This window comes from Tenrec ecaudatus, chromosome 12, assembly GCF_050624435.1.
Source record: "Tenrec ecaudatus isolate mTenEca1 chromosome 12, mTenEca1.hap1, whole genome shotgun sequence".
Lineage (NCBI taxonomy): Eukaryota > Metazoa > Chordata > Mammalia > Afrosoricida > Tenrecidae > Tenrec > Tenrec ecaudatus.
The window spans coordinates 13,657,543-13,680,411 of record NC_134541.1 but is presented as its reverse complement, the minus strand read 5'-3'; the positions used below and the strand labels follow the sequence as shown (position 1 = coordinate 13,680,411).

Genomic DNA, 22,869 nt, shown 5'->3' with positions numbered 1-22,869 from the left:
AACCTCCTTGGTCCAGAAGGCAGCTTGGACACCAGAGGAATGGCAGGGGAGCAGCCTCAGCAGAATCAGGAACCAAAGTGGTGGACTTACCCCAGCCCACAGAGCAAATAAAGCTGAGTGCTTTGGGGCAGGAAGCTGGCTTGTGGTGCAGGGTGTCTTTGGGCACTTTACTTGGAGCAGCTGGGGTTGCTACCCAGCAGTGCCTTTGGGTTGAGGCTTACAGCAGAGTGGGATGCCCTTTGGGCATTTATTAGCAGCCCTAAAAGGGCTTTTGAAACATTGCCTAATCAGGGCAGAGGCCAAGCCAAGAGGCTGTGGTCAGAAAAGATTTGCCTACAGGCAGGGCAAAGAAACTGTTCTGACTAAACTGTGTCCTAAGCCTGTCTCACCCTAATTGTAACCTGTTAATATCTCTAATAAACTCCATCATCATGAACACTGTGAGTTCTGTGTGGTTACCACAATGAATTAGGAAACACAGGTACAGAACGAGTGTTGTGGGAAGGATGGGATAAAATAGAATGGAGGGAGGGTGGTACATGTCTGACCTCTGCTATGTGGCAATCAGCTTTGGGAGCTGGAGGAGGGTAGATGCGGCCCCCATGTAGTTTGGAAACAGTACTCTATCAATACATCAAAGAATTCCCTTATCTTGCCCATTTTTCATAGCTAAGTTTTCTTTTTAGCCTGTTCCCCATTGCTAGAGATAGTCTGATTTCAATCTCATGTGCAAAATTCCTTAGAAGTATTTTTAGATACCATGGAATACTTGTCTTTCATGTTGGTGTGTTCTATGTTCATCAATAATTGCCATTAATTAATTAAATTTATAAGCCACTAAAGGAGCCCTGGTGATGTTGTGGGTCAGGCATTGAGCTGCTAGCCACAAGGTCAGTTCAAACCCATTAGCTACTCCATGGGAAAAAGAAGAGTCTGTCTATTCCTGTAAAGATTTACAAATCTCAGAAAGTCAAAGGGGCCATTCTATTCTATCCTATAGGGTCACTATAAATCAGAATCAACTTGATGACAGTGGGTTTTTGGTTTATAAACTGCTAAATTCCTAAATTGTTTCAAGCGGAGTAACTTCAAAGTTGAGTGAGGAAGCAATGTGAAAAAAATTAGATTTTTATGTACCATGCTAAGTAACCAATTCTTTCTTCCTTTTTTGCTCCCTTCAATATGATTTCTTAGGTGTTTATGAGGTGCCAGGCCCTGCGCTAGGTGCTAGTCACAATGGTGAGCAAAACAAAGAAGGTTCTTATCCTTCTGGCCCTCACAAAGGTACACACAGGAAAGCACCCCCAAAATGTATAGCTTTATAAACCTTATGATTCCAACTCATACTAACTATATAGTCCCACATGGTTAGAATAAGTTGAATCAACTCAATGGCAACAAGTTTTATTAGAACTGTTAACACAAATTCTCTTATCTAGGGGAAAAAGTCACAGAAATAATAATGAGCAAAATATCCATATATATATGTATATATATATATATACATTAAAAAAAGATATGAACACATCTACAAAGATGTATTGCAGTTATGTTTGTGATTGTTAAGCTGGATCAACTCATAGCAACCCTGTGTACAAGAGAATGAAGTGCTGCCTGGTCCCGTGCCAGCCTCATAGGCATTGCTATGTGGGTAACACCAAAAATATTGTGTGGATTGTGAGAAGAGATATAAGAGCCCCCAATAAAAATATTTAATTTAAAAAGAAAAGAAAATTGGTATATATTTTTTTCCAAATCGTTTTATTAGGGGCTCATACAACTCTTATCACAATCCATGCATACATCAATTGTGTAAAGCACATCTGTACATTCATTGCCCTCATCATTCTCAAAACATTTGCTCTCCACTAAAGCCCTTTCCTTCCCTCCCCGTTCCCCTCTCCCTCATGAACCCTTGATAATTTATAAATTATTATTTTGTCATATCTTGCCCTGTCCGACGTCTCCCTTCACCCACTTTTCTATTGTCCGTCCCCCAGGGAGGAGGTCACATGTAGATCCTTATAACCAGTTCCCTCTTCCCAACCCACTCTCCCTCTACCCTTCCAGTATTGCCACTCACACTGCTGGCCCTGAAGGTATCATCCACCCTGGATTCCCTGTGTTTCCAGTTCCTAGCTGTACCAGTGTACATCCTCTGGTCTATCCAGACTTCCAAGGTAGAATTCAGATCATGATATTTTTTAGGGGGTGGGGGGAAGGAAGCATTTAGGAAGTAGAGGAAAGTTGTATTTTTCATCAGTGCTACTACATAGCACCTTGACTGGCTCATCTCCTCCCTTAGACCACTCTGCAAAGGGATCTCCAGTGGCCAACAAATGGACTTTGGGTCTCCACTCTGCACTCCCACCCTCATTCACTATGAAAATTGGTATATTCATATGTTGGAATGTTATATGCAGATATTGGAAATAGAATGTGTACATTTCAAAATGTTATGTCAAAATATTCATAATTTATATTGTATTATTAAAAAAACCTAAAGATCACTATACCATTTTTGCTATTTAAAAAAAGCAGAGAAAGTGTATGTGTATACATGAAAATAAGGGCACGTACAATCAGTGTCAGTCTTGGGGAACATCTGAAAAGACATTCACCAAACTGCTAATAGAGGTTACTGCCCCAGAGTAGGATTAGAAGTGACAATGTAGGGGTGGAGAGGTAGAGAGGAATTTTTTCCAGGAGAAGCAAGTACCATGTGGTAGGATAGGATTCATGACTTTCGAGCCAGACATCCTGTGTTCAAGTCCTACATCTGTGTGAGCTTCAATAAATTATATGACACCTCTTGGCTTTAGTTTTTCATTTGTAACATGGGTCTAATAATTTTTTCTATTTCTAATGCATAGGGTCATTATAAGGATATAATGATTAAACATAAATAAGTCATTTGCAGATAGTGTTATTATACATATAAAGTAATTCAAGTTAAAACAATATAGAATGAATACACTCATCAGGAAGCATAGAGAATGCATCTCAAATTTGGTCTCTAGCAATCTTATCTCACCTTATGATTTTCACCTATTATTATCACTTTAAAGTAGCTATTTTATATTGTTAATTAGTGGGATGGGGGAGGGAACATGAATGGCTACTTTATAAACAAGTAGTTTGATGCCCATCTGAGCAGAGTGGTTCTACATCCTACACTACATCCTGGGAACTTAGAGCCAAACCTCCCTTATCCAAGTGCTCTGAAAAAATTATCTTACCTGTTCCAGGAGGTCCTTGAATAATAGCCAGTTCCCTTGTGAGTGCAAACTGCAAGGCTTCCATCTGGGAGGTATCCAGCTTCAGCATTTCTTTTGAGGGCCACTGGCTGGGATCTAAGACATTAACTTTGGGATGTCTCAAGCCCTCAGTGTTCCCCAGAGGTTTCCCAGTGGCTGAGGGATTCTCTATTAAGGGCGTGAAATCATATTTGCCTCCCATTAGCAAGTACCTTGGCTCCTTCACATGAGAGTCACACTCTATGATGTTTCTCTGGAAGGGGACATCTTCCTCCTGGACCTCCTGGAGCCCTTCTAGGACATGCCTGTAGGCCTCAAAGTAGGCAGTTGTCTCTACCATGAGGAAAGAGTCAGAAGGCTTGACCTCTGCTAGCAACTGTTGGCTCTGCTCGTTGAAGCTGAGCTGGACAATCCCTTGGCAGAGATCTTCCTGCTCCCGGTTAGACACGGTGGCAAAAAGAAATGTCTCAAAGTTGTCCTTGGACATGCACACTAAGGATCCATAAAGCAATCGCTTAGAATTCTGCCAGCGAACAAATTTCAGTGGTTTTGTGTCAAACTTTACTTTGTAGACAATTCCTGATGATGAACACATGGGGGTGATAATCCTTGTGTCAAAGTAGATTCGGATGTCATCAAACTTTCTCTTCCTCAGGCCCTGGTCTTCAAAGCTCTGAAGAAGTTCCAAAATCCCTTCCCGTAGAGGCCTGACAAAATCTTCTCGAAGAAGTCGGAAATGAGTATCCAGATAGATAGCAGTGCTATCATATTTTCCAGAGATGATATTGGGACGGAGGAAGGGCCTCTCATCCATGTGCACTTCATTGTAGGTGGGGTAAATGGGCATGGTTCGGTAGCTCTCCACATGGTCTTCGGCCTCAGGTTGCACCAGAGTAAAGGTGTCCACTTTTAAAGTGCCCTCTCGCCTCTTTTCCTGCAGATGTTCAATGATGGTCTGAACCTTCTCCAGGTTCTTTTCCGTCTCCTCCTCTATGTTCACACCAGAGGCTCTCAAAGCATTAAGAGAAGCTGGCAGGAGGGAAATAAGCATGGAAGTTTCCTGCACAGAGCTGGCAGGGAAGACACTTACAAGGTCCTGAAGGAGGGATAGGATGTTGCTTATGTGTTCTGGATATTGGTTTCGTACGTCCGGAATTGGTTCGGTGATCATCCCTACCACGTATGCAGGCAGGCAAACTCTGAGGAATTCGGAGTTCTTCAATATGCCCAGCACATGGAGAATGCTCTGCCGGTCCATTTTAGAGCTGCAAGCCTTCCGGAGAACCCGGCAGATGAGCTCAAGGAAGTTGGGTTTCATGTAAGAATGAGACAGGAGTTCCTCCAGACCTAAACTGGTGGCAAGTGTGATGACCACTTCGGAGGGATCTTTCTGCAGGAGACTTTCCAGGAATTTGTAGCCCAGTCTCTTTCCTGGCTGTGGCTGTTCTGCAGGTTTCTGGTAAGGGCCCCACCAATTCTGGAAGTTTTCATTGGGCCGTGGCGGTCTATGGCTCCTTCCTTCTTGGTTGCCATTTCTCCGCCTGGTGTCATTCTCCTGACCATGTCTATGGCCTCTTGCTTCATCACTGGCGTGGCCCTCATGGTGCCTCCTGTCCTGATGTGGGTTCCTGCCCATGGCCCCAAATCTCTCCTCCCTTTGCCGGCAAGCAACAAGATTGCTGTTGGCCCTAGGACGCCTTCCAGCCTGGTTGGCTCCTCCTCTGAAAACATTGGCTGCGAGGTTATTGGCCTGGTTTCTAGCTCTTGGTGGTAATTCTCCATCCACAGGCCCTAAATACAACATGAATAGTAGGTAAACAAACACAAAAATGGAGGAGAAAAACCCAATAGGACAATAATGGGAATGCTCTCATTAACACACACACACACACACACACACACACACACACACACACAATTGCTCAGGTTTTGGAGAGAAAAAAAGATTTCTGTCTTGTGTGAATAATGAAAGATGGATTAATAATAAATAAGTTGTTTACATATGTATGTATATAGAGTGAAAATATAATTTTTCAAAGGGTACAAAAGGAGAAAAGGAATAGATGTCTGCTGAGTGCCTAACACAGGCTAAAGAATGAATTACCATATTTAATTCTGAAAAGCTGGGACTTAAGTTTCAGAGGGTCAGAGAGATGAGCTCATTGCTTTTGGTCTCTTGCCAATATTAAACAGTCGTCAACAGAGGAGTTTCAAAGTTAAACACACCTGGTTCAGATTCTGGTTGTTCACTTGCTCACTGAATAACCTAGGTCAAGTTACACAATGACACCGAGGCTGTTTCTGGGCTGTTATGAAAACTAGATGTTTATAAACCTGACATACAAAAATCTCTCAGTAAATGTTAGTTATTACTAATAGCACTAATAATTACTTTCTATTTGGAATACTCTCTTGATTCCTAGGATCTTTGGGTCTGCTAATAAACATTTCTGTCACAGGCAAGAGAGACACCAAGCAGGAAAAATCTATCTTGGGAAATAGCACTTGAATTTTGCATACTAACAGTAAATGCAGTTCAAATGGCAAAGAGGAAGGCAGCTCCCACCCCCACCCCCCTTAAACCAAGATGTTTTTGAATAGCGAAGAAATTGGGAAAATGAAACTCAATGTGGACACATGATTTCATGCATTTGCCAAGTCCCATAAAACTGTAACACGGTGAACCTTAGTAAAAAATGGTTTCTAATACTGTATTAATACTGGTTCATCAATTGTAACCAATATACCACTAAGGCAAGATGTTTCTAGAGGCTGAATGCAGAGGGCCTTACAAGGAACTTTCTGCGTAATTCTTCTCTACACTTAGAGCTGTTTTGAGGAGTCCTCAAGGTACAATATTTCAATGCTTGTTTAATTGAAAAGTCAGTGACTTGAGACCACCAATGGCTCTGGGCAAGGAGGGGAAGGACGTGGCCATCTGTTCCTGTAAGGGTCACAGCCTAGAAAACACTATGGAGGAGATCTACTTTGTCACATGAGGTCAATTCTGAGTGAACATCAACTTGAAGGCACCTAACAAGAACAAAGCTGTTTTTAAAAGAGAGATAGAGATAGAGAGAGAGCAAGAGAGAGAGAGAGCAAGAGAGAGAGAGAGACAGACCAAGTTCTCTTTCAGATAAATGGAAAACAAAACTCAAATTTTGTCTCAGGGAATTGAAAACTGAAACTCAAGTTCTGTTCCTTTCTGCAGTGTGACTGTATCTTCATTATGCTTATCAATTACAAGCCTCACACAGCAAAGTAGCGGAGGAAGGGGTGTCCTACCCACAGTAGCACAGATGGGAGAGCCAAAATCACACAGTGGCTGAAGTGAAACTGGTCTTCCTAGATTTGAGGGAGTGACCTTGGCCAGCACACCCCAAATCCTGTTTCATTTACCTTTCCTCTGAAACAGATTCTGGAGCTCATCCAACTTGGTAAAATGCCTTGGGAGATTTTAAAAACAAACACAAGTAGACTATGTACAATGCTTTGATAAGAAAAATGCCATGAGTGCTTCAAAGACACATTGTACAAGATAATTATACCAGATCACGATATCAAATGTACCCTGTGTGTACCTTCCCCCAACCTTGTTTTGTAAAAGTTCTACTTTTAAAATTTTGACCTGATAAGAGGACTTGATATTGTGGCAGAATGTACAACTGTATCATTTCTCATTCTCTCAACACTTAGGACAGCTCATAAAATAAAATCCCATAGTTCCTCTTCACTTGCTCCACAGCTAAAACTCAGATGGCACATTTGCAAACCTAGTGAAAAGCAGAAACCTATTTAGTTGCTTTTTCTGGAGAATGTTCTGAACAAACACAACCATCACTTCAGTAGAGTGACACTTGCAGAACGAACTTCAGCTGGGTAACTAGGGCTCTACCCTGTTTTAACACAGAGCTACTAGCTTTGAGTGAGGAGCTCTGGTGTCACAGTGGTTAAAGTAACTGGATGCTACTCAAAATGTTGGTAGTTCAAATGAGTCAGTCACTCTACAGGAGAAAGATGTACTGTGTTTCCCCCAAAGTAAGACATCCCCCTGAAAATAAGACCTAGTGCATCTTTGGGAGCAAAAAGTAATATAAGACACTGTCTTATTTTCGGGGAAACAGGGTAGCAGTTTGCTTCTGTGTAGATTACAACCTTGGAAGCTCTAAGGGGCAATTCTACTTTGTCCTCTCTGGTCACTGAGCTAGAATAGACTCAAGGGAAGTGAGCAGGGTTGGAGCCATGAGTGGCTTTTGAGCACGTGAAATCCTACCCAAGATGTGTAAAACACCCACCAGATTTCAAAGACTCAATATTAAGAACTGAATATTTTATCAAACTTTTATGCTGATGATACCTCGAAATGGTATATCTGAATATTTGTGAGTAAATAAAACATAATACTGAATATCCAAGTACTGCAATAAAAATGACTTCATTTTTGTAACATACTGCTATCTTTTATATTTTTTAATATATTAAGTTAAACAAAAATTAAATCATTGCATTGTATTAAAACCAGTATTGAATTTCAAAATACATTCCAGTCTCTTTTTATTTGTTTTTAAATGAAGATCCTAGGGCAAAAACTTCTCGTTTGGGCTTGCTTTCTATTTTTTTTTTTTTTAATTTTAACAATTTATTAGGGGCTCATACAATTCTTATCACAGTTCATACATATACATACATCAATTGTATAAAGCACATCTGTACAGTCCCTGCCCTAATCATTTTTTTCTCCTCTTTTCTTTTTTTACATTTTATTAGGGACCCATACAACTCTTATCACCATCCATACATATACATACATCAATTGTATAAAGTACATCCATACATTCCCTGCCCCAATCATTCTCAAAGCATTTGCTCTCCACTTGCTTTCTATTTCTATGCAACAGTGCTTGCTGTTCTACACCAGCTATGGCTGTCCATTTTTGTTACCCCATCTTTGTTTCTGTTAAAATAATTTGTACTCACTCTTCAGTTCTCTTAGGAAAAGAGGAGGGCTGTTTATTTTTCAGAGTCACTAATGCTGCAGCTAAGGAGTAAGCCATCCTTCAGAGATACAAAAACTCTTGGGTAGGCCTGTTCATTCATAGGGAACCCCACTTCCTTCTCTTTCCATGTGAGTGTCCTTCCCATTAGGTAGGAAATCTTGCTCACCTCTGTGGTTGTTATGGGGATTCCTAGGCCTGGCTTCTGGCCGAGGTCTTCTGTCATCCATGTCTGAGTCACTTGAATGCCTTCACCATCCACGTTACTCTCAGATATCTGAAAATCTGCACAGATTGAGAGTTAGCCATTTAAAAAAATATACCATCTAATAAAAAAAAACCCCAAATGGCACCAAGCCAGTATTCCCGTTTGAACATTTTAATAATACAGCACCTAAGTGTTAAATGAACATTTTAATCCTGGGCGCAAGGACTCAGCTCTGTGAATGGCTTAGTGTTTTAGTGTTGCTATAAGGGCACTAGGTGGGTGGCTTCACTGAACACACTTTCATTTTCTCCTTGTGGGCTACAAGTCTGAATTGAGGGTACAAGCTCTAGGCTAAGAGATTTGTCTCTTTTTGTTTCTGTTCCTCACTTCCTTGACAATCTTCATATGGCATCTATTGCTCCGCTTTTTTGCTTGCTTTACTCTATGTCAAATCTGCTCTTTTCAGATTTCAAAAGTACATTAAGTACAGGACATACCCTATACTTGGGACATGTTATAAGGAGAGGCCAGTCCCTGAAGGACATGATGCTTAGTAGATCAGTGACAAAGAGGAAGGCCCTCAAGGAGATGGAGTGACCAGTGGCGGCAACAAAAGGCCAGAACACAGCAATGATTGGGAGGATGGTGCACTGGGCAGTGCCTTGTTAAGTTGGACATAGTGCCACTTCATGAGTCACAACAGACTTAGAGACATCTAACTACACACTGACAGGGCCTCACTAACTAACATAAGAAAACCCTTCTCCTAAATAGAACTAGATCCATAGGGACAGGGTTTAGGATTCTAACATATATTTTGGGGATATAACCTATAACACCCAATTAAACTATACAACATTAAACTTGCAATTTAGATAATTCAAGGTATCAAGTTACCCTTCTCTCTTTATCTTTGTACTTTCATGTGGTAGAGGAAGTGACCAACTCCCAAGCCAAATCGTGCACTGTTTGGTTTATGCTTTTAGCCTAGCAGTTGCTAGGTTTCGTTTTTCTCTCCATTAAGTACACAAATATTGTTGCCAGGGTAAAGAAGAGTACATATGTGTTCATCCAAAACCATGCACTCACTACCCCATCGGGCACGTATAGACAGTAGTCTATAGTACTCTTTCGTTTGTAAATAGTCAGTTGTCCTTTCTCCTACTCTTTGGAATGCAGCCAACTGAATAAGACCTCTGCTTTCCTGCATCAAGAGAAAGAAATTACATGTTTCAATAACCAGGAGGCTTAGCAGCAACTACAGGGTGCTATTTCCTTGGGACTCGTTAGAAACCTGCAATTCTCCCTTCTCTTTCTTCAATCTCGATGATTTTTGGACCCTGGTCCTAAGGAAGTGTAGAAAGTACAAGAGGAAGAAAATGCGCCTTTGAGGAACTCTCAATCCAGTTCATGAGCATCATGTGAGCTGGGGCTAAGAAAAGAGTAGGTGACTCAGAGCATTCAGCAAAGAGACTTTTTTGAGCCTGTCTCTCTCCCGGAGTTTAAAAATGTTCATCGTGGGAAGCTTTGAAGAGAGTTTGCCATGAGCAGTGGGCTAGCTTTGCTCCTTCAGAGGGCGTCCCTTTCCTGCCGGCTGGGCTTATCTTTGGCCCCAGCTGTCTCTCGAGGTACAGATTCAATATCTGGGCGTTTGGGTTTCAAAATGCTCCGAGCGAGGGGGGTGGGGTAGGCTTTCTTCCTATGGGTACAAAACAAAGACAACCCAAGAATTTTCTAGGCCGGGGGGTGGGGGGGCAAGGAACAAATACAAAAAGGGCTGTTGGAAGGGACGACTGAATCTATGGAAAACGCTATTGGCATGGGGTGGAGGGGCGGTAAGAAGTGGGTTTCTCCGGAATGCGGGCCTAAAGGCCGGGAGGAGAACCCCAGCGCTGGCCGGGTTGGGAAGTGGGTCACAATTCGAGGGGAAAGCGGATTACCGGGGGACGGGGGCGGCAGCAGGACGCGCAGGGAGCAGGCGGCCGAGCCAGTCCCCGGGGCAGGCTCCTCTCCAGGGTCCTGATAGGGTGGGTCGGGAGAGGCAGGACGCTGCCCGGGCTGCCACGGACGTGGTAGGGGTCCCCCGACTAGGGAAGGGGGAGACCGGACGAGTTGGCAGGGGTGAAGACAGAGGTCGATGAGAGGGGGGCGCGGGAGGTGCCGAAGGTCCTGAGGCGAAGATGGGCGCGCTGAGGGAGAGGGTGGGCACGAGTGGGCGCCGCGGAGGAGAGACGTGGGAGCTGAGGAGGGGCGAAGGTGGGTGACGGAGGCGTTGGGCGCTGAGCAGGGGCCCCGGGGGCGGCGGAGGGGAAGAGGCGCCGGAAGGGTGACCGGGGGCGCTGAGGGAAGGCGGAGGCCGCTGAGGAAGGGGATGGAGGCTTCGCGGAGGAGCAGGTGCGGGCCAGGGCGCGGGCGGGCCACTCACCGGCTCGGGGCGTCCTCTCGCCGTCGCCGCCTGATCGGCTCTGGCCGGGAGGCAGGCGGCGGCCGCACCCGGCGCCGCGCACTTTCGGTTTCCCTTCCCCGCAGCCTCTGGGCGGGGCCAGCCGGGCGGACGGGGGGCGGGGGGACGGGGAGGCGGGGAGTCGCCTCAGCTCCCCCCTGCGGCGGGGCGGGCGGGCTCCGGCGGGCTCGGCTGAGGGGCGGGGACTGCAGGGGGCGGGCTAACTGAGCCCAGGACCGTCGCAGGCCTGGGCCGGCCTCGGAGGGCGGGGACCCCGGCCGGCGGGTGGGTGCGTGTGAAGCGCGACATGGCGGCGAAGCCGAGGTGCCTGATGGTCTTGCGTGTTGGGTGGAGGGGGCGGGCCTAGACCGGGCGCCCGACAACCAAGAGATCGCCTCGGGTGGGCGGTTCGGAGACTACATCTCCCAAGGGCCCCTGCGCGGCGCGAAAGGAAAAGCACTTCGGGCCCAGTGCGCAGGCGCGGGAGTCTCCTTTGTCTATATAAGCGAGATCCAGGCCGCTCGTCGTTCCTTTTCGTCAGCGGCGCTCCCGTGTCCTTCTTCGCTATCCCGCCGACATCCAGCGTCAGCTCGGCCGCGCACCATCCGTTTGCTACCGAATGTGGTGAGTGTAGACCTGGTGGATGGGGGCGCCATTCATTTCCCTCCCTGTGCCTCCGCCGTCAGGGGTGTCTCCCTCCGCGTGATTCCTCCAGTTCTGACTGGATGTAGGCCTGAAGGCCGTGGGCGCAATCAGTTGGAGCGGGAAAAGTCGACGATTTTCTGCACAACCCCCCCTCGGCCCCCGGGAGCTTTAGGCTGGTATAAATGATGACTTTACTTTTTTCCCCATCAGATCGACAATGTTGATGTCTCTGAATACTTGCCAGTTTGTTCTGATAACACCAGCCTCAAAAGCCCGGCACTGTCCACTTCCGGCCGTGGGTAGAGGGGCCTTAATGCCTCTTTGTTTCGCAGGGTTGCGTGGTCAGGGTGCCCAGGATGGCTGTTGGAGGAGGCAGTCGCTGCCGGGCCACCAGGCGAGCCGGTGCCACTCCTGGGCTCAGGATTTTTAGGGTAAGCGTTTGTCTCTTGCCCTGGTCCTACAATAAAGGATAATTTAACTAATAGCTGATGACCTCTAGAAAGCCCTTTATTTACAATGATCAAATCTCACTTATTAGACAAGGCTTACCTGGTAAGTCGGTTCAAGAGTAGCCCCAAATGGAATGATCATTTCATTGTAAAAGTGTTTGTCTTTTTAAAGAAACTGCCACCTATGTTCATTGGGAAGAAAAGATTGTGCACTTAAACATTCAACTGGTTGGATTGTGTGACACATTGCTCAATCAGGTGCTGAATTTCTTGGGGACACGTGTTGCACTTTCATATGCATTTCTCTTCCCAATGTTGGTACATGCCCAAATGCCTCAGTACACTCTGGCCTCTAGCATGTGGTTTGTTTCATGGTACAAGAGACCCCAGTCCCAGATATAATTCAAGTCTTAAAATGTTTGAAGATGAGGGAGCCATTACCATGAGGTCAAAATGGCGTCCAGAATAATCAGGGTAGATAAGCCTCATGGAACAAAGGGAGCAGTGACAAAAAGGGCTAGATTTCCTATATCCCTGGTTAGGATGTTTAAACTCAGATAAGTTGTGAGCTTCAGCTGGTATATATGATGACTGAACTTTTTTCCCCGGCAGATCGACCATGTTGATCTAACTTCTCTAAGCCAGTTTCTGTCTGATATGCCAGGTTGAGCCGCTCTATGGTCCCCTCCCTCAGGCACTGTCTGCTGTGAGTTGATCTTTGTGTTTTCATCTCAGGGTTGCTCCTGGCAAGACTTTTGAACTAGCAGTCCTCCCATAGGACAGAATTGGTAAGTTTGGCTCTTGTGTGTCCCCCCTCAACTGGAGAGGATCTTGGGAGATTTGCCCTCCCTGTTCCTCATTCAAGTTGGGCCATTGCAACTGATGACGTAACTTTTTTCCCCATCAGATCGACCTTGTTGATCTAACTGAACTACTAGCCAGTTTTTGTCTGATGCTTGGCCCCAGATAGGATGTTTTTGTTTTGAGCAGGGATTGGTTTGTCCCACCCACTCATGAACATTTGTTTGCTTTCCACAGGTCCGGAGCTGGTTGGCACCCTGCAATAAGTGGTTGGTGTCTGCCTATTTGCTGATGGCCTGTAGTAGTAAGGTGAGTTAAGTAGTCATTTCTCTAGTTCTACGGGGCATAAAAGTTGGTAGCATGGGCCTCGCTCTGAATGGAACTCTGCCTCCTATGTTCGCTGTATAATTCATTTTCATCTGACTTGGATAGCACCTGTAGTCTGGTACTCTTGCATGTCTACTGTCAGAATGGAGCACTAATTAACATTTTTTCTCTTTCCAGTAAGTCAGTTGTGGACTTCAAATCCAGGCCAATCAAAAGAAAAGACCCTGTGCACTGCTGAGTGGGGGCAGAGTTCTACTGGACCACTCCTTGGCAAGGTGTATGCTAAAGGGTACTCCCCAAAAAACGACGGGGGAGTTCTGAGAGCTTTCATGTAAGCTTTTCCTGCTGGTTGAGCTTTGAGCAACTTTATTGAGTCAACTGCACCCAGTGGTGTCATCTCCAAAGGTTTTTTCTGAAAATTTTGTAAAAGCAATTTTGCTTGAACCTCATTTTTTTGTGATGGCCGATTTAAGAGAGCTGCATGCAGCTGTGAAATTTTGTTTCCTGCTCGGAAAAAAATGCCGCAGAAACTTGTGATGTTGAACACTGCTTATAAGGGCAGCACTCTGGGGAGTGGTTTTTCTCTTTTCAAAAGGTGGAATGTCGGTTGATAAACCTTGTTTTGGATGTTTGTCAACTTACCGAACAATGGAAAATGTCGACCAAATTTGTGCACTTGGACTGTCTTGGAGTTGAAAGAACAGCTCCATCCACAGAGATGAGTTTGAAATATGCATTAAGTAATGAAGAGTACTTTGAAGGTGAAAAGGTGGTTTTGTAAAGTAGTAGATTTCGGGGGAAGGGGTACCCCTTGCGTACTCTGCCTGGGCCTTGAGAGTTGAAAAGTTTATGCCCAGTTTAATGGGGGAAGAAGGGCTATTAACCTTTGAAAGAGTGAAATGTTTTAACTAACACCTTGTATTTGATTTAAATATTTGTGAAGAGAATTAAAGGCATGTTAAGCTGGATGATTGCAAGCTCTCTTTTTCTCTTCTAAAAGGATTGCCCAGCACTTGTTCCTTGATTAATACTTGAAGTAAGTTAGAGAGTAAAGCTGTGATGTTTGTGACACTAGAATAGGCCACCAACTCTGCTGGTCAGAACTACAGGGGCTTTCATGTGGGGTATGTGTGCCTGGAAGCCAGGTGCACATTAGCCCTGGTGATGGCTTAAACCTGTGATGGGATTTTCAATTACAGTGTAAGCCCCTAGCCTATGGGATCCAATGGCAAGCATATTTGCCAAGAGGTCAGTCTCAGAAGATGTATATTGTAAGTCAGTGGTGGGGGTGGTTACACAGCTTGTAAAATGGCAGAAACAGGACTCCAGCCTGCCCATGTGTTTCTTGCATTTGTAAGCTTCAGTTTAATTGGTGCCTGCTGCTTAAATGATAAGGGATAATTTGAGGGTTGCTATAAGCCAGGGGCCCTCAAAAATTTTAAAAATGGGGCCAGCTCACTGTCCCTAAGACACTGTTTTAAAAACTAGTTTTTAAAAAACTGAGCAAATTCCTGTGCACACTGTCCTGCTAAGCAGGACAGGCAGTGGCGGCAAAGGCTGTAGTTTGAGGACCTCTGCTATCAGCCATCTGATGGATCCCTTGTATGTAGTGGTTACAAGTTCAGCTGCTTACCACAAGGCCTGTTTTGGTGGAAGATTGGCTTTTTACTCCCATGAAGTAGACCGATTACTGAATATTTGACCTAGTGTCCCTGCCAATTAAAAATTCATACTATAGCCTGTAATAGAAAATGGGGGTGTCTGCTTTTGGAGTTCCCTCTGGATCTGCTAAGTGACCCAGGTCAGAATCACCCACTTGGGAACACCAATTTACTAACAGCACAGTCACTGAATCAATCCATTCAATAGCAGTTCTGTGAGATAGGGCTGGTGGCCCTGTTGGGTAAAACATGGGGCTGCTAGCCAACTGCTCACATGGGAGAGGAGGCTGCCTGCTCCTGTGAAGAATTTGGTGGTAGTGGGTTTGGGGTTATAGGAATGCTGTGACTTGGAATCAGCTAGATAGTGATTTGGGGTTTGGAAAGGGCCTATTTCCAGTTAAGTTCAAATAAGTTACGGGTGTAAGGTGGGTTGAAACAGCAGTGATAATTAGGTTTTTTTAAAGTTTTAAGTGGACCTCTAGCTGAGCCATCTCAGTGGCATCAAAGGCAGCCAGCTAGGGGTCAGGGAAGCTCCCTGAAGCCACTCAACCACCTGGCTAGCTGCCAAGATCTGGCTTTCCTAAACTTGGCCCACTGTAGGCCTTGCAGGCTTAAACCCTCTGCAACCTCCCTAGCTTCAGGTACAACCCGCAGGCCCACCAAATAGTTGCTTTAGCTTTGTCTTGGCAAATCACTTCCCCTATGTAATCTTGTTTCTCAGACTCTGAAATAGGCTTCCTAATAACACCTGCTCAGATAATTGAAAGTCGGTAAAACCATGTCTGTAAAATACCTACTCTGGGGCCTGACATATGGTAGGAGACTGCTCATGGCTCTTCCTGCTATGAGCTGGGGAAAAGCTCACGGTGGTAAATCAAACATGTTCACCATGTGCTGGCCTATCTGTTACCCTACATGCCAGTCTTGTCAGTTACAATCTCAGCTAATCAATGTGGAAGATGGGGCTTAGGGTCTTGTCAGGAGCACCTTCCATTGCTAGTGACATCTCATGTTACTATTTTGAGGATTGTATACAAATCATACATATCAATTATACACATTGTACGTTAAGTTGACTACTCACTGTGGCGGAGTACTACCTCTGAGTGAGTTTCTGAGACTTAACAGTAGAAAGCCCTGTCTTTCATGGAGTGGCTGCTGGTTTTAACTGCTGACCTTGCGGCTTGCAGCTCAATGTGTAGCCACTATTCACTGGTTCTTGTTTTGAGTGAATCCCAACTCAGTGACCATGGAAGATGGAATGACACCGCCCAGTATGGTTTCTTAATGAGTAACTTATTTGAGGCCGCCCTTGGATGTGATGGAGGTGAGATTTGAACCACACGCTGCCCCTAATTTTGTGGCTCCATGCCCTTTAAAGAGACCAGTCTGCAGAAGGAAGGACATCGTGCTTTGTAGAGGGGTACAGAAAGGAATACTCTCCATGACATGGACGGACTGACTGCAACAATGGGCTCAAATAGAAGGACAATTGTGAGGCTGGGACAGGACCGGGTCATGCTTCATTCTGTTATCTACAGGGTTGCCAGGAATCGGAACCGACTCCATAGCAGCACCATGATCTCACAGGGACTTTTGCTCATGGATGAAATCACAAGCATTCCTAGGAAGCTGTAGGGAAATAAGAGACTAGGCTGTCATCTAGGTCCTCCAGAATATTCCAGCTGGGAGAGCTGGTGGCTCCCCACTGGCCAGGAACAGAACAGTCCCCTGGACTTTGGCGTCCAACTAGTAAGGGCTCCATCTAATTCAGTATATAAAAGGTCCTTACAAGTCAGAGCAGGCTTGACAGTAACAAACATCACCATGATGATAAAAATCAGGCTCTGCGGACTAAGGAAGAACTGCTGGGCAGTGACTTAGTGCAATTCCACATGGTGTTGAGAGAGTGTAAACATCAAACCCACTGTTAGTGAGTCAGTTCCAATTTCTAGCAACCCTTTAGGACAGAGTAGGGGGTCCCTGTGGTGGCGGTGTGGGCTGCACAGCACCTTGGGTTGCTAACCACAAGGTTAGTTTGACACCATCAGTTGCTCTGTGGGAGGAAGACAAGGCTTTCTATTTCTGTAAAGAGTTAGTCTTGAGAACACAGTGGCAATTCTACCATATCCTATAGGGTCCTTATGAATGGTTCCATAGAGTTTCTAAGACTAAATCTTCACAGAAGCAGAGTGCCTCTTTGTTTGCCTACTGAGCAATGGGTGGTTTTGAGCCACCAAGTTTCCTGTTAGCAGTGGAATTCTTTAATCACTGCATCACCAGGCCTCAATGTCGGGAGAAGCCCATCTCAAAAGGATACCTATTGTATGGATTCCACTTACTATATGATTCCAGTTTATATGATTTTTGAAAAAGCAAAGTGATTTTGGCTACCGCTTGGTATGTGTTATGTCTGGGGGAGAGTTTGAAAAGGCTGAAGCATGAAGGTGGTTTTTTTGGTGTGAAGCAACTGGCCTGTATTGTGGGGGTTACATAAATCTACCTGTTTAACAGTACATGTATATAATTTTATAACAAGTCAATTTAGTTAGGCAGCATTGTGTCCGTTTGTAACATACAGCAAACTTATATGACAGACTGAAGCAGGCCCACAGGGTTTCCTAGCCTGACATCTGCATAGGATCAGCTCGCCAAGGCCTTCCTCCTGCAGAGCTGCTGGGTGAGTTTGAACCACCCACCTCTCCATGAGGAACCGAGTGCTCAACCACTGTGCTTCCAGGGCTCCTTTAGTCAAGTATTGAAAACAAAAACAAAGTAAACTCCCTGCTATCCAGTCAATTCAACCTCACGTTGACTCTCTTTGGGGTTTCTGAGGCTGTAAATCTTTATTATGGGAGCAGACAACCTCATCCTTTTGCCAAGGAGCAGCTAATGGGTGTGAACTGCCTACCTTGTGGTTAATAGCCTGGTACTTAAAGCAACAGCATCACCAGGGCTCCTTTCAGTCAAGTATACTGTCTGATGATTACAATATATATTAAATTTAAAGACAGGCTCTAGAACCAGACTTCCTGGGGTTCCGATCCTGGTGCTGTCACTGATTAACCATGTGGCTGTGAGGAAGTAATTCGTATCTCCCTGAGCCTCAGTTCATTTGAAAATGGGGCTGTCGTGACAGCCAGCTCCCAGGGGTATTTGAAGAGTAAATGAGCATCAGCCTGGCACATAGAGAGTTCTTAGTCAATTCTCATTTTTCGTTTCCTTTCATTTCCTTTCCCTTTTTCTCTTCCATGCCTCTCACTCCGCCCTCCTCACTGTACTCAAACAGTTGCCCTGGTCAGTGGAAGCTCGTTTCTTTCAGGGCTTGCTGTGTGGACTGTGTCTGCAGGGGGCGCTGTCGGCACACGTTTGTTTCTCCAGCCTCCGCCCTCGGGCTAGGAAAGGGCAAGTCCACCTCACAGGGGCCTGGCCGGGGGAGACCCTTTCAGACTGCAGCCCAGTGGAAGGTTGCCTCCTTCCTGAGGCCTGAGGAGTAGGCGGCTGACTCATAGGAGACAAACACAAAATGAATTGACACAGTCCTTCCCCCTGAACCTATGAAGCCCGCTGCCCTGATTCTGACTTAGCTGCCCTAGAGGACAGAGGAGCACGGCCCCACGTGGTTCTGAGCTGTAATCTTGGCAGACTGCTTCATGTTTCTCCCCAGAACTGGCTAGTTGGTTCGAACTGTTGCTATTAGCAGTCCACCCACAGAGCCACTAGGGCTTCTCCTCAACATAATCATCTCTGCCCGCCACCCCTTTTCCACATGACTTTCTGTCCCAAGATGATGTCATAGTTGGGTGGCAGCTACCAGTGTGGTTGGAGCTCTCCGTCTTTAGGGAAGGCTGGAGATGTGAATTGTTGAGTGAAACCTCTCTAGTCTTAACATAGACCCTGAGTGGCCCTTAGTAACCAGACTGTCCCATCCGGCCCTCCCCATGCCACTCCTGGGTACAGTTGTCAGAGGAAACACAGGGTGTCCACCTAAATTTGCATTTCAAATAAACAGCAAATAGTGTTTGTGCATGAGACATAGTAAAAAATTGTTACTTGTCTGAAATGTAAATTGAACTTGGTGTTTTGCATTTTTAATGCGCTAAACGCAGCACCACGACCTAATCCCAGTAGCACTGAGGCTTGGGACAACAGCATTTGTTCCCTGAGATACAATCTTGAAGGGCCTCCTTGGTGCGTCCCTTCTGAATCACTTTTCAGAGTCTCTGTGAACTGGGAAATTCCCGCCAAGATGGGCTTTGGGGATTCCAGTGGGTAGTTCCCCAATTGGCTTCAAAGCCTGGGTGGGTGTAGGAACAAGAGGAATCAAAGTCCATGGGTGGCAGAACTGGCTCTCACTCCACTATATGGTTATACTGTTGGGTTGCTAACCAGAAAGTTGGCAGTTCTAAACCACCAGGTGCTCCTCAGAAATTCATTGAGCCACTGTGGGTTGGAATGGACCCCACAGCAGCGAGAGGATGATACCCCACAGCTCAAACCCACCCAGTGGCACTGTGGAAGGAAGGCCTGGCAATTCACTTCCCCAACATTCACAGCCAAGAAGACCCAGTGGAGCTCAGTTCTACTCTGTCACACACAGGGTGTCCTTAGGTCAGAATCAACGCCATGGCAGTACGGTTGGATCCGGCCTCTCGCTACTCTCTCCCATGCTCTCAGTGGTCCTTTCTTTCAGGTCTGTTTAACCAGGTGATTAACTTTTTATCACATGTGACAGAAACAGACCATCGTGGGTTTGTTTACATCCCAGGGTTGCTACAGAGTCAGAATGGATTCAGTGCTAATGGGTTGGGTTTTGGGGTCTTCATTGGCTTTTCTTAAAAGGAGAAAAAGGAGAAACTTGGATCCTTTCAAGGAGAAACTTGGCAAGCTCCTTTAAACAAATGAACAGTCCTTTTGTTAAAACAGAGCAATGTTTCCAGGGCATGGCGGGAAGGGTTGGGACGGGGGTGACCCAACAGGACATATTTTTATGCCCTATGTCAGACGATAGCAGTGAGGTTTGTGTTTGTGGGCTTGTTTTCTTTCAAATGCTAAAATGGAGGCATGGCTAGTGTTTGGGCCATCATCTGCCAGTGTGTCACACTGGTGGCTTTCATGTTGCTGAGATGCTGGGAGCGGCATCTTCAGTATTTAAAATATCAGGAGAGTTACAGTGGACAGGTTCCAGCGCATTTCCAGGCTGAGACAGACTCGGAAACAAGGTCTGGTAATTACTTCAGTGAAAGCCTCTGAGATAAAAAAATGAGGCATCTCCTTTGAGAAAGAGAAACTCCACATCAGCCCAAAGCCTATTTCTAAGAAGTCGGGATCAGACAAGCCTCTTACCTCCAAACTTCTTACCAATTCTGGCACCAACATTTCTCCCCACCACACTGCCTGATTTCCAGCTGGGCTCCCACTGCACTCTTTCTTAGCCTTGGTTCCATTCATTGCAATGGCTGCACAGAACCCACAGACCACACTCACAATTACGGGCTTTAGTAGGGAAGGTAACTGGGTACACACAATTCAGGATCAGAAATGGTCAAGACACAGTTCTTCAGTAAGGACAGCCTCTTCCCAACTTGCCCGAAGGCAAGCCTCTCTCTGGTCCTCTGCCACATGGTTCCTTAGCCCCTGACCTGCTCAGCCAAGGTAACAAAGCTCTTTTTGCACCGCCCAGAGGGGGTCGCCACACTCTCCAGAAGCCTCAGCCTAAAGTGCACAGCTTTACTCCCGATCCATCAAACCTAGTGCCCCTCGTAAGTCCTCCTGCTGGCACTCAGCTTGGCTCAGGTCGTGGGCTGGGCAGCTTACCCACAGCTCTGTGTCCCGCTCTGGCTCTTGTTCTGCTGCTGGAGCGCCTTAGCTGCTTCTCTGGTGCTACAGCTTTTTGTCCCTGCAGAGAGAGTTCCGTGCACAGGGTAGTGAGATCCCCACTTCTGCTATTGTGTTGGTTCTCTTTATACCCAGCAGGATAGCAAAATTGACCAACCCTCTGGGATGTAGTGAATTAATAGGGTCCTTCGAAACATGATTCCTGATGTGATGTGTTATCGTCATGTACCTGTTGTTATCCCGTTTCACAAGCATGTGAGGCAGTGAGAATACCACCACTTGGGTCAGGCGCACCATCATCCTCAGGGAACATCTTTGCTTGTCAAGACTCTCCAGAGATCTTGTGCACCATTTTTATCCAATGCACTTGGCTGCCCACCAGAAAGTCAAGTGTTTGAACCCGCCCACACCTCCACAAGAAAAAGACCCAGCGGGGTCAACTTCCATGAAGATAGAGAGTCTCAGAAACCCTGTAACTCACTGCCATCCAGTTGATTACAACTCATAGTCACCCTATAACGAGGAAGAACTGCCTCTGTAGGTTTCTGAGACTGTAACACTGTAAGAGGACTCAAACTCTTTTCTTTCTCCAGCAGAGTGGCTGGTGATTTCGAACTTCTGACTTTGCTGTGAACAGCTGACCATGCAACCCACTGCTCCATGATGCTGGTGGAATTTAAGGAGCCTAGACTTGACAGCTAATTGCATGGTTTAAACATCAGGAAAGGTGTGCCACAGGGTTGTATCCTCTCACCCTATTTGTTCAAACTGTATGGTGGGTTCTATGAAGAAGAGTGTGGCATCAGGATCGGAGGAAGGCTTATTAATCTTCAATATACGTACGACACAACTTTGCATGCTGAAAGCGAGAAGAACTTGAAGCCCTTGCTGATGAAGATCAAGGATGGCAACCTTGAATATGGATTATGACTCCATGTAAAGAAGACCAACATCCTCACCACTGGACAAGGTAGTTTATTGTGCCAACCTGGCCAATAAACACATGTGGGGTTAATTGAAGAGTGGAGAGATAAATGGCTCAGTGAGCCTCACCTTTTGAGTTTTCGGGTCTCTTGCTCTTGCTGATGGTCAGACCAGGGTGCAGCTGCCTTAGCCAGTTCCCTGCTTTAGCTGGCAAGGCTCACTTCCTGCAAGACATCCCTGAGGAGAAGCCACATGGACCTACCCCGATGAAGCCCTGGGTGCTAGAGCACCCATGTGGAGACCCCTGCCATTGCTGAGATGTTTACACATTCACGGATTCTGCTTTCTTTCTGCAGTTGGCATCATAGTGTGTGTTTTGTGAGATGGAGGACTTTGTGGATTGGTGTTGAACATATGGGTTAATGTTGGACTTGTGGGCTTGGGCAGCACTGGGTTGGGATGTTTTCTTGATGTATACTTACCCTTTATGTAAAACTCTCTCTTATACATATGGGTTTCTGTGGATTTGTTTCTCTAATGTACCTAGACTAATACCTGGACCAATAGATAACATGATAAATGGAGAAAAGGTTTGAAGTTGTCAAGAATTTTGTCTTGCTGGGATCCACAATCAGTGGTCATGGAAGCAGCAGTCAAGAGGTTAAACACTGCATCGCACTAGATAAAATCTGCTGCACAAGACCTCTTCAGAGCATTGGAAAGCAAGGATACTACTTTGCTCCTGACCCAAGCCATGGTGTTTTCCATTGCCTCATATGCATGTGAGAAAACCTCCAAGATACTTATGCTGGAGAATTTTTTCCATCACAACAATGCAGCTGCTCATTTTTTTGAGGGTACGAGGTGCTGCCCTACCAGAATTGCACAATTTTTTGAGGGAGGATTCAAGAGATGGAAACATGGCCTTCAGACATGTACTGATCTAGATGGAGTATGTGTTGAGAAATCACTTTACATTTTTGTAGTTTATTTATTTAAAAAATCATTTTATTGGGGGCTTTTGTAGTTTATTTAATAAGTGTTTCTGTGATATTGTAGCAATAACACGGCCCAGTCCTGGGCCAGCCTAATTGTCATTGCTTTGCTTGACCCTGTTGTTGCAGCCACTTTGTCATCTCACCTCAAGCAGGACCCTCCTCTTTTTCACTGCCCTCTACTTTTCCAAGCACGATGGCCTTTTCCAGGGACTGGTCCCTCCTGATAACATGTCCAAAGTATATGAGATGAAGTCTTGCCATCCATGTTTCTAGGGAACATGTTGACTTTCCTCTTTCAAAGATAGATTTGTTTATTCTACTGAT

General features: G+C 45.6%; 1 protein-coding gene, 1 long non-coding RNA gene and 3 other non-coding genes across 8 annotated transcripts in view; 4 read left to right on the top strand and 1 right to left on the bottom strand.

The window, feature by feature from the left end:
• The window catches only part of ZNFX1 (zinc finger NFX1-type containing 1), a 30,325-nt gene extending 19,317 nt beyond the window's left edge, over nucleotides 1-11,008 (bottom strand). Inside the window, exons 1-3 of one of the 2 annotated variants that reach the window (XM_075528583.1) lie at nucleotides 10,885-11,008; nucleotides 8,421-8,536; nucleotides 3,240-5,048 (exon numbers count right to left, since the gene is read on the bottom strand). In XM_075528583.1, the coding sequence (XP_075384698.1) occupies nucleotides 3,240-5,048; nucleotides 8,421-8,481 (1,870 nt within the window). In that variant the 5' untranslated portion in view covers nucleotides 8,482-8,536; nucleotides 10,885-11,008. Of the gene's footprint in view, nucleotides 1-3,239; nucleotides 5,049-8,420; nucleotides 8,537-10,399; nucleotides 10,641-10,884 lie in introns of those variants that run through there. The other variant, XM_075528585.1, reaches the window with a different exon arrangement.
• Nucleotides 11,009-11,409: 401 nt separating this feature from the next.
• On the top strand, nucleotides 11,410-22,600 carry LOC142423341 (uncharacterized). Of its 3 annotated transcripts, none has more exons than XR_012779115.1 (6): nucleotides 11,410-11,526; nucleotides 11,880-11,978; nucleotides 12,732-12,784; nucleotides 13,035-13,106; nucleotides 13,302-13,455; nucleotides 21,220-22,600. It is a non-coding gene; the product is annotated as an uncharacterized LOC142423341 (long non-coding RNA). The 3 variants fall into 3 exon arrangements; XR_012779114.1 differs by having other exon boundaries at nucleotides 21,217-22,599; XR_012779113.1 differs by lacking the exon at nucleotides 21,220-22,600 and having other exon boundaries at nucleotides 13,302-14,092.
• LOC142423702 (small nucleolar SNORD12/SNORD106) lies at nucleotides 11,720-11,811 on the top strand. The gene has a single exon (XR_012779304.1). It is a non-coding gene; the product is annotated as a small nucleolar SNORD12/SNORD106 (small nucleolar RNA).
• On the top strand, nucleotides 12,571-12,661 carry LOC142423703 (small nucleolar SNORD12/SNORD106). Its single transcript, XR_012779305.1, has one exon. It is a non-coding gene; the product is annotated as a small nucleolar SNORD12/SNORD106 (small nucleolar RNA).
• LOC142423705 (small nucleolar SNORD12/SNORD106) lies at nucleotides 12,866-12,957 on the top strand. The gene has a single exon (XR_012779307.1). It is a non-coding gene; the product is annotated as a small nucleolar SNORD12/SNORD106 (small nucleolar RNA).
• Nucleotides 22,601-22,869: the final 269 nt, after the last annotated feature.